The sequence below is a fragment of the Mastigoproctus giganteus genome, chromosome 6 (assembly GCF_048544385.1).
Source record: "Mastigoproctus giganteus isolate SK-2022 chromosome 6, ASM4854438v1, whole genome shotgun sequence".
NCBI lineage: Eukaryota > Metazoa > Arthropoda > Arachnida > Uropygi > Thelyphonidae > Mastigoproctus > Mastigoproctus giganteus.
In genome coordinates, this window is record NC_143580.1 from 12,680,710 (window position 1) to 12,692,825 (window position 12,116).

Below are 12,116 nucleotides of genomic sequence, written 5' to 3' on the forward strand. Positions count from 1 at the left end.
TTGTTTTTTATTTTATTTTATTTATTTATTTATTTATTTTTAGTTTTGACTGACACAGAAAAGTCAGCTCCTTATATCATTTGGCTTTACTAGTAGTAATACTAATAGTATGTCATTTTAAAAACTGTCTCCCTGCCTATTGATTAGTATTGGCATTAGATGTTAAAATCATAGTTTATTTTTATATTTTATCTCTGTTTCTCTTACATTATATTTTCTTTTGTAGAAGTAGAGAAGCAACTTGAAAAGAAGATTCCAGGTGTACCCTATAAAAAGCATGGGGGCAGTTCCTCAAGTGTACATGCTCTTAGTGAGGAAGGAGACCAGTGGGTTTCTGAACAAGGCAAGTAATAAGTGGCGAAAATTTTATACAAATATGTATACAGTATGGGACCCTATATTTTGATTCCAAAAATTCAAAAAGTTTGGCAACAGCAGTTTTGATTTACCGGGATCGGAATAACTGGGACACTTCAAGACTCCGAATTAAAAAAAAAAAAAAAAAACCCGGAAATCATAAATTTCAAGTAATAGATGGAATAGGAAATAAACAGATGTTTTGCAAGTTGTAAATAAGCAACAAGAAGCGGCATTATAAGTCGTGATTGGGAGATGGATGTACCTAACCCCCGCACTGTCTTCACACCCACCACTCAAAAAAAAAAAAAAAAAAAACAGTAGAAAGAGAACAAATGTTTAGTTTGTTTTATGCATCACGTGGATTATTCTGTTGTGTTGCACTGCAAAAATACAAATTTTATTTTGTTATTTATGTCAGGGATGTCAATTTTTTTTTATGATATATATATATATATATTTCTTTTTTTATTTTTTTTTGTTTAGAAATCATGAAAATTATGGTAAACACAAAAGAGTTGTGCTTTAAAGTAAACAAAAACTTGAAATTATTCAAAATTTCAAAATTTTTGAAAACTGAGCCATTAAATCTTGAATGAACCATTATAATGTTGGTGACCAAACCATACGCGACATCATAAAAAATAAATGGAAGCTTGATTTTGCAGGCACTTCTGATAGTGTTAAAGGCATGACTATCAGAAAAACGATGAAACAGTCTCCGTACAAGGACCTCGACAAGGCAATGGTGTTATGGTTTAGATTAACAAACAGCAGAAGAGCCAAGACAAAATATTTTTTTGACAAATTAAAATTGCTGGGTGGTTGATGCGGTTTAAAAAGAGGCACGGCATTCGTCAGATTGCCATTCAAGTTGAAAAACTAAGTAGTGATGCACCGACCACCCAAGAATTCACCAGGGAGTTTCAGAAATTTATTGAAACCAACAAATTTATGCCAGATAAAATTTACAATGCCCATGAAACAGGATTTTATTGGAAAAGTTTAACTATTGACATTTTGAAAAAACCTGACTGTATTGTACACAATTTACAAAGTTTCAGCAGCATGGAAATCAATAAAAAGCATAACCTTAAAGAGGTCTTGCCGTAAAATTTTACTGGGAAATGAAGAATTCCTTGGATTTGAAGAAAACTGTGAAGATCTGGTACCAGAAATGTTATGAAATTTGCAACAAATTGGGGAATGGTATGTCGATGAGCAATCAATTCACAATTAGCTTAATTCTAACAAAGATTTAGCTGACCACGAAGTACTAAACGATAAAGAAATTTTATATCATGTAATGACTACTACACCAACACCAAATAATGAGGGTAAACCTGAAGAAGAGTTGATATTGTCACAAAGATTTAGCCACAGTGTTACTTTAAACCATGCAGAAGCACTTCTTGACAACACTGGGCAACAAAATGATAGTGTTTTGCCGGGGAAAAAAATGGTTTTAAGAAATATTCGAAGCATCAATAATCAAAAAGTTGCAAAAGACAAAAAACAGTCTTCTGTTCTTTCGTATTTTTCTAAGTGAATTGATTTTTGCTTATCTCTCCTATTTTTTGTAAAATTAAAATATAAAATATTATGTTAAAAACAAATATTGTGAAAAGAGATATAGTTTTGCTTCAGTTTTTTTTTATTTTTATATTCTTAATTTTATTTTTATGTTTATTTATATATTTATTGTTGTTTTGATATAGGAGTGGTTAGGTTTATAGTAGCTGAATAGCATCTTGCCTTACCCGTAATAACCATATTAACAGCATTAATTAATTTGCTGTATTTATTGTGGGGGTTCAAGTGTCCCTATATATATGTCTATATATATATTTCTTTTTTTTATTTTTTTTTGTTTAGAAATCATGAAAATTATGGTAAACACAAAAGAGTTGTGCTTTAAAGTAAACAAAAACTTGAAATTATTCAAAATTTCAAAATTTTTGAAATTTTGAATAATTTCAAAAGCTATTGAACTAGTTCAGTTCAATAGCTTTAGTAATATAACCACATTGCAGCTTAAGTCCATCCATAACAGTGCTCTTAGAGTAGCTTTAAGAGTCTTTAGAATTTACCAACTTGTTTCGAAGCAAACAAACCACTTTTGCATGTCAGAATCAAAATGCTCATGCTTAACTTTGCCCTTAAATATGGTGTCCTGCTTGCCCTGTACAATTGTATTTATTTGAACTGCAACATAGAAGAGCTTTTGTTTCTGTTGAGATGATTTGGAATAAACAGTACCAACACTCTCGCAACACTCTCCAAATAGTCGAGCGTTGAACAGCCAGTTGCATTGCTATTCTGTGTGTGCTGATTCCAGGAGTGGCATGCACAACATCCAAATCTCCTCCTCTACTTCAGGAGTCATAGGTCCTGGTCATCCTCTGTCAGCAGCATGAGGCGTAAAGGTTCCATGTTCACAAAGGCGGCAATGGATACCTTCAAACGTTTTCCTGTCTGGACGGACATCTTCGTTGTGGGAACCTTTCGTTGTACAAACGACGAGCCTCCAGAGCATCGCCTTCTGCCAAACCGTACGTAAAATGCATATTCGCTTGCTCCTGATTTGAGTACATGTTCGGAATGGAAAACCACCAAATTCTGTAAGTACCTTGTGATGAAGGAAATATGGTGTCCTCTAATCAATACGGGTTCTGTGTAGGGAAGTCCTGTGAAGATGCACTTGTTGAATTTGCTGGCAGCATTGAGAGTTCAACATCAAAGTACACGTTAGCTACCTTTGTTGATTTCGAGGGTGCTTTTGACTCTCTATGGTGGCAGAGTGCTCTCGAACGGTTACAATCAGCTGGATGCTCTCAGCAACTATACCACCTGTTCACAAGCTATTTCAGTAATCGTCACATTTTAGTGAAATCTAAATTTCAGGAGGTGTCTAGAGAAGTTTCACGAGGGTGTCCCCAGGGGTCTATCCTAGGGCCTCTTATATGGAATATGGTATTACAGGATTGGATTTCCCATAGTTTCAGTAGTACCAAAATCATCGCTTATGCCGACGATCTTACTATCTTAATACATGGTTCATCTAGATCTGCTATCGAAAGTAATGCCAATGATGTCTTACAAAATTTATTCCAATGGACAGTGGATAATAAATTGACAATAAGTTCGTCTAAGACTAAAATGATGATCTTTGGATCACATTTAAACCCTCAACGACCCCCTTTAGTGAAGATTAATAATAACAGGATTCCACTTGTCTCTGAAACTAAATTACTTGGGATTACAATCAACTCAAAGCTTAATTTTGTCTCTCATTTAAATAATGTAACAACAAAGATCAGAAGATTCACTGGTGCTGTTGTAAAAATTTCTCGTTCAGACTGGGGACTTTCTAGACGTACCATGAGAATCTATTATAACGCCGTATTCCTTCCTATGGCTACTTATGTTGCAGGTGTATGGTTTCACAGGCTTAGAACTGTTAAATTTCAATTAAAGTTGGCTACTATGCAACGTACAATATTATTATGTATGTTAAGAGCTGTCAAACTGTTTCAACTTCTGCACTGCAGGTGTATTGCCATTGGACCTTCACGTAGCTTACAGAGGTCTTTGTTGTAGGTAAAAAAACCAACTATCAACTGAATTTATGGGTTTGGTTCTGAATATTAATTCAGATATTAAGCAAGAACGTAATCGTTTGTGGAATTTTTTTGGTAGTTGTTGGCGCATAGGCTTCTGTGGCCATAATGCACCTCCCAAGGTTTTTGCAGTACTTTGATCCAAGCCTGAGGCGGGAATCGAACCCGCGACCTTTGGGTTGCCAGGCAGGTACTTTACCCACCTGGCTAGCCCGGTCGGCTCGTTTGTGGAATGAAATGATAAATCTGTGGCAGACCCGCTGGGATACGTCATCTGTCGGATCTGTTACTAGGACTTTTTTCCCCTGAGGTGACCTTTTGTGTAAAGCAGAAACCTGTTTGGCTCTCTTTAGACTTATATACATCCTTCCTCTTAACGGGACATGGATCTCTTAACGAAAAACTATGTCGTTTTGGTCTTTCTAGAACAGAAGCTTGTCAATGCGGGGAAAATTAAAATTGGAGCCACATTTTATTTGAATGTCCGCTGTATAATGACTTTAGAGATGTTCTTTGTTTCATCAGTTTCTACACTCTCTCATGGGCATGAAACTTTGCTGGTGGGAGACAAGAATTCTTATGTTGCTCTTCAGCAGTTTGCATCTAATGTTTTCACAAGAAGAAGAATTAGTTATACGGCTATGAATAATTCTACTCCTTTGTCTGGTGGAGCTGCTCAATAGGGAGCAACATTCCCTAAAAATTTTTTTTATTATTATTTTATATTATTTTATTTATTATTATTTATTTATTATTATTTTTTTTTTATTTATTTATTATATATATATATATATATATATATATATATATATATATATATTTTTTTTTATTTATTTATTATATATATATATATATATATATATATATTTTTTTTTTTTTTTTTTAACACCACGGGGAAATTTTTTTTTTTTTTTTTTTCCTCTCCTCTGGACTGGTCCCCCAGAGGAATCTGGCCCATCTTTTGCCAACATCAGGTGGGTCAGAGTCTCGAATTGAGACAGTGTGAGCTCCATTGAGACTGGCCCACCTTCCCGTGGTGTGGACAAGTACCCAGAATCATCTGTCCAGGTGACTGATGATTCTGGGTAGCCAAGCGGTCAGACACAACAACAGAATACACACAAACATACACTACTTATTTCTAGCCCTTCTACAGTGGTACTGTTCTTCACAGAGATACGAGGCGGAAATGAACTGACGTTCTAGGTGCCACCCATTATTTATTTTTTTTTAAAAAAAAAAAAAAAAGTACCTTGTGATGAAGGAAATCACCTGCGGGAGATAAGACATTCCGATTAATAACTCGGGAACCAAGCATTTCCGAAACTATGTTGATATAAAATATTTTTATTGTCTACATATAAGGAACTCATTCCTGAAGTTATGCCGTGTATTTTTGAGACACCCTGTATATAGAAAAGACACAGTGGGTTTCTTAAAAGCATCATCTCAGTGGTAGTAGTAGTAGTAGTAGTAGAGGCATGTGATGTAAGAAAGCAAGCTTATGTAGCATCAGCCAAAAAAAAAATCCATTTCACACATCCATTCTATTTAAAAGCTTGTCCAGTTCCTCCTTGAATTTAATTAATTAAGCTATCAACTTCCACAAAGACAGATATGTTTGTTCCAGCAATCAACTACTCGTTAGCTAGAGGCAAATTTCACATATATATTCTATAAGTCTTTTCTCAATTTGAATTTATGCCCTGAGGTTTGTAATCTGAGCAAGAGGAAGAATCCCATGAGAATTCAACCCATTCAAGGCCTTATACACCTCAATCAGATCACCTTGCAGGTGCCTAGTCTCCAGACACTGCAATTTGCAGAACTTGAGCCTTTCTTTGTAAGAGGACTCCTTTTGTCCCCCCCCCCCCCACCAATCTTGTAGCCCTTCTCTGTACTTGCTCAAGCAATTCTGCATCCTTCCTAAAATGAAGCCTCCACGCGCAGTACTCAAGGCTGGCCTGACCATTGCCATATACAAAGGGATAATCACTTCCTTTTCCCTACTAGCAAACTTCCTGTATATCACTGACAAAACCCCATGACCTGCTCTGGCCGCCTGTCTGCACTGCTCAGAAAACTTCATATCTGATTGCACAATTAACCTCAGGTCTTTTTTATTTTCTACCACCCTAAGTGTAGTACCATATAGTTGGTACATTTCTCTGGGGTTAGTTCTAACCATATGCAGTAGGCTTTTAATGACTGGAAAGTAATGACATCTGGTATGCAGCAAATAACAATGGAATTCAACCAAACCCAGAACTGCCCTATTTCAACCTATAGCATGTGCAGGGAATTGAACAAATTGGGTAGTGGCAGTTGTCTGCCTATTCAGAAGCCAATAGCTTCAGAGATAAACAGAAAAATCCAAGAATATCATGATTATACAGTGGAACAATGGAAGGAAGTCATGTGGTCAGACAAATCATGATACACTTAGTTTGATACACTCTTCATGATACACTACACTTAGTAGGTAGAGAGTGGGGAAAACCTCATGAAGCAATGGATCCAGCATTGCCTTGTTAAGATAATCCAAGCATTTGGAGTTATCTTGGTATGGGGAATGTTTTGTTGGCACAGACTTGGCCTGTTGATACTGGTGGAAGGTCGAATGTCATCCAGGGAGTACTTGAATTGCTGATTAATTCCATTAATACTGTTCAGCGATGAAGCTACTTTCACCCATGACAGTATATCAACAACACCCATAACTCAGGTGGTCAGATGAAAATCCACATGCCACTGTAGAAACAAATTTTCAACATTGCTTCTCTGTAAATGTGTGATGCGATATCATCGACAATCAGTTGATTGGGCCTATTGTGTTACAAAATCATCTTACATGGCCCATTTACCTAGAATTTCTGCAAAACAAACTTTCTTTATTATTGGAGGATGTTCCTTTGGCTACAAGAATTGGTATGTACTTTCAGCATGATGGAGCTCCTGCACATTATACCTACCTGGTGATACAATATCTAAATCAAACTTTCCCTGAACGATGGATCGGTCGTTGTGGTTGATACTGTATACCAATCACCCTGTATATACAGAGTGGCTCAGGAGGAATAGTAAATATTTTGGGATGTTATAGTATCGAGGGCGCCTCTGTAGCCAGGTGAGCAGGAACAGCAGTGCGTGGCACACGCTTCTTGATTAGAAGAATTGGTGTTCTTGATTAGTGTTCCTCTTGTCTGTGGAACACCAATATGTGTAGAAATTCTTCATGTGCTAATAATAGGACTACATTCTACCGACTGAAGAATGTGTTCTATTTCATCCACATTTTGTTCATTTGCACATTCAGAAGAAATATGAGCTCTGGGAACTGTACCAGTTTCACACAGTTTGGTGTAAACAGTAGTAAACGCTCTTTCGATCCGGTATTCTGCGGTTAGGAAACTGTCATCGGTATTCTCCACAAGCAGTAGTAGCACTTCCACCACAAAAACCGTAGACAAACACCATATCGGCATATTCAGAATGTGTGAAGATGTGCGGCATTTTTAACAACAATTCTAACACCAAACAACATCAGGTTATAACTGCTTCTTGATCACATTTGATTCAGGGAGCTGTGCGTGCCAGTTTCGAACAGTTCTATCTCTGTATCCATTGCAAATTAGACACATGTTTTATGAACTTTTTTACTCTGAATAATCGATACTATAACCTCCCAAAATATTTACTATTCCTCCTTAATCACCGCACACCCTTGTGTGCCCTTCTCTGCAAAAATAGTCTATCATTTGTATTTGTACATTTGGAACTAGGTAAATAGAGTTCCCTAGACTCAATATTGACTCGTGATGTTGCAAAGTATAACAGTAAGCCAAATAGAAAACAGGCCCTTAAAATTAAGATTACAGGTACTAATGCAAAGCTGGAACATAGTTTTCAGCAATATTCTTCAGGATGTAAGAATTTTTAATCCATGTGGGACCATGTGCACCCTACTCTGACAACTGGTTGCAACAATGGGGAAGTATGCGCTAGGAAATTAGAATATGAAGCAGTTAAATATATTTTAACTACTTCACATTCTTTTACTACCTTAACACTCACGACAAGTTACTACAAATATGTACAATGGATCCAAAACAGAATCATTAGTGGGTACTGCAGTAGTTTGTTTGGTTTGGTTTTTTTTTTTTAGGAGCATTAGCAACTAAGGCCATATTGCTCCGGGAATATGCGGTGGTCATTCCCAGACCTTTCCGCATCCTCCGTATTTGGTGGTGACGGGCTCGAACCCCGGTCTAATCAAGAAGCGTGTGCTACGCACTGTTGCTCCTTCCCACCTGGCTACGGAGGCGCCGCTGCAGTAGTCTTTCCTACAACCACTATCTCTGTTGTGTACTACCTGTGTGCAGAATTTACACTGCTGAATTTTGCATAATAAGTTTGACACTGCTACATAATGAAAGGTGCTGACTGGGCTATCCGAGTGGGTAAAGTGCCTGCCTGGAAACCCAAAGGTCACGGGTTCGAATCCCACCTCTGGCTTGGATCAGAGTACTGCAAAAATCTTGGGAGGTGCATTATGGCCATAGAAGCTGATGCTCCAACAACTAACAAAAAAAAAAATAATAATAATAATAATGAAAGGTCTTTATAATGCACAAACTATATATGGACTTTCTTAGCCCAGTTGTCAGCAGCAATAAAAAGACTCATATTTGATCACATCACTGTTAACTCAGTTGAATAAGATCAGTTGAGTTTTTTTATTTTTGTTTGATTCCTGCAGCATACTGGAATTTGAAGTTAACTATTTTAAGGTCATACAGCAAAGCCTTTTGCAAACTATGATTACTCAGCAGCAAATTTTCTTTGAATTGCAAAACAGCCATAAGTGTATATATAATGGATACAAGTGTAGCATGTTCAAACAAATAAGTTGTTCAAGATCAAAAATCAGCTGGAGTAGTGGAACTCTAGTTATTGTTCAAGCAGACATGAAGTAGTTATCCTCTCCGCAGCACAGATTGGATACTCACTTTATACATTTATATTTACTCACAGGTATCATTACTCTTCTTCCACACCCACCATGTATATTGTCAGTCCCTATGCATTGTGTGAAGCCTGTTCTTGACTATATCCACTGTCAATCTCCTCAAGAGCTTCTGGGATTAAACTGCACCCTAAGAAATAATGTAAACCTAACTGAATTATTTTATTTTTATTTATTTTTTCTCCTTGCCTCAATTTTTTATAGCATCCCATGTGTCAGTAAACCCATTACAATAAAAATCAAATGAGATCTTGTTTCATTAATTTCTAAATTGCCTTAATTGTCTAAATTTCTTAATTGGCTACACAAATTTTATTGCCAAAAGCACATAAATATATCAATGATAAAAATATCAGTGAAAGTACTGTACTGAATAACACAAACACTGCATATGCATTTGCATTGTAGGCTGTCTTAAAGTGTGTGTGTGTGTGTGTGTGTGTGTGTGTGTGTGTGTGTGTGTGTGTGTGTGTGTGTGTGTGTGTGTGTGTGTGTGTGTGTGTGTGTTGAAAAACCTAGTGCTGAAATTTTGTGCATTTTCCTGACATAGCAAACCCTTTGCCATTTGAGATATTACCATTATTTTCATTTAATTTATGCAGTTGTTTTTTATCATTTAACATTATCAAATGCAAGAATAGTTTTACTGAAAGTCAGTATAAGCTGCTCTTCTTCAGTGTCACTTTGAGAATTCAAATAACAGTAGCGTTTGTATATTGTTGCTTTAGTTCAGGCATGATCCAGGAAACTGCAGTAGTGAGGGAAATATTATATGCGTATTTATTAGTACATATAAATATTACATGCAAGAATATATCAAGGTCTCACTCCTCCCCAGAAGCCATAATATGTATAATATTTATTTCTTTTTATGATATTTATTCCATAGAGCCTTTGTGTTTTTATATATATATATATATGATAGTTATGTGAGTGTCTATCTCATTATAATGGAATATTTATTTTATGCAGGTGTCCATCGTGGTGGAGTCACCAAACTTCCAGGAATTCTGACTACAAAATCTACTGTAGTTCAGTTAAGGAGATCTGGTCCACGTGGTAAACAGGCCCCTGTACCACCCAAACGGACCAGTTCATTTAGAGACAGTACTTATCAAGATAAAACTTTGGGTGGTGAAGAACTTGATCCTCCTAAGGAATCTGTGAATGGACTAGAAAAAGTATTTGAAACTATCAACAAAGAACTTAATGAATTGAACAGTAGTAATGGGGAAACTGAGAGTGACATGAGAGAAAGAACACCAGATACCGAAGACTCTGGAAACCATACTGCAGCTTCTATTTCTAGTGTTCCAAATCCTTCACAACCTCAGCAGCAGAAACTAAAGAAAGCTAGAACTTATCCTTTAAATGTACAGCAACGAACTAAAGAAAATACTTCTCAAAATAATAAAAAGCAAGAACCAAAAAAAGTACAAGTAGCTGCTTTAGAAGTTCAAAATGTGAAAAGGGCAATAAATCGTTATGGAACTTTACCAAAAGGAGCACGTATTGGAGCTTATTTAGAATCTCTTAAACAGCACGGATTGCATGCTGGAACAATGTGTCCTCCTGAAACAGTCATGGAAGGAGAGCTAGATTGCTTAAGTGAGATTAGTGGAGAAGTTCATTTTAGTCCTGGCTTAGAACATGGGAGACATAGAAGAGGAACAGGAGGTTCCATGTTTAATGTTAGCCGCATAGACACTAGGCATTTAGCTACTATTCGGCAGCGACAAGACTTTGACATTATCAGACACTCTTCCCATGGCTTTTTACAAAGACAAAAATCTGATTTGACACACACAAAAACTAGTGAGGTCTTTGAAACAGGTTCAATTCCAGAAACCCATTGTCTTGGAGGAAGATCTGCTTTTTCTCCACGTCTCTCACGTAGCAGGAAATTGGAAAGGAAGCCTTCCCGAGAAGGAAGACTGGACTGTGTTCAAGAACCTCGAAATGTGATCACAGATTGTGTTAATCGCTATGGTTTACGACACAGGACACCATCCGAAGAAGGTGTTACAGTAAGCCAGTTAGTTAGCAACAAAACTTCACCAGTGTTACATCCGGATTCCTCTCCTTTTGGTACTAGTCTTGTTCGTCGGACACTTAGAAAAAGACCTAAAGAGAAGCCTCCAAGTCCTCCTAAACATTTAGTGAAAAGTGATTCCTTAGATGAGCAGTTTCAGTGTGAGAGATCCAGTGCTGCCAAAAATTTAACAGAAGGAAGGAGTCCAACTCCACCATCATGGAACTCTGGGTCTGCCTGGCAACAGAGTAAAAGTGTTAAAAATGCTGATGATGGACCCAATCATCCACTGAATCATTCAACAAATAATTCACCTCTGTTATCTAATGAAGATGCTCACAATATTCCTCAGATATTACAGAAATCTGCAGATGATAATCAGCCAGCATCCAAACTTAAAGAGAGTGATAACACATTAAAAAATCCAGCAGCTCAGTTGGTGTCAGAACTTTTTGAAAGTTTGAAGATGAAGGTACGAAGAAGAGCCATAGAAATGGGAGATGCATCTTCACAAACGGGTGATTTGATACCAGCCCCTGAAGGTTTCCGAAATGTTAATACTGCAGAAGAAGAACTTAACATTGAAAACACTAATAAAAAGAAAAAAGAAATTAAAGGTAATCCAGATACAAATAAAACTGTAGATCAGGAAGTTGTGAATATAGATGTTTCTAGTTTACCGGAGCCATATATAGAGAATAGTAATCTGAGTGGCTTCCAAGTTAATACCAATTGCTTAGGCACTTCATCTCTACATCCTAAACTATGTACTAACATTGCTGAAGACACAAAGAATAAACTCATGAATAATGAACCAGCCAATAGGCCAAATATAGTAATGTGTGAAGATCCTAAACATGAACGAAGTAAAAGTGAAGTTTATGCATCAGAGAAACCAAATCTTTTGCTTGCAGAAGAAGGGAGTAGGCGACACAGTTCAGGAAGTATTAGCAATTTTAAGAAGCTCTGGGAGAAGGATATTGTTATTCATGATAATACAATATTTGCTGAAATGAAAAAGAAAGGTAGCCAGAAGAATTTTTCTCGGCGGATTGAATCATTGAAAGTGGGTGTTGACACC

At 36.7% G+C, this 12,116-nt stretch overlaps 1 protein-coding gene across 1 annotated transcript in view; it reads left to right on the plus strand.

Annotated features, from left to right (window-relative positions):
- Window positions 1–12,116, plus strand: part of LOC150083920 (uncharacterized) — a 259,821-nt gene that overhangs the window by 246,852 nt on the left and 853 nt on the right. Inside the window, 2 exon segments of the mRNA XM_090375830.1 lie at window positions 227–343; window positions 9,976–12,116. Of these exon segments, the coding sequence (XP_090231956.1) occupies window positions 227–343; window positions 9,976–12,116 (2,258 nt within the window).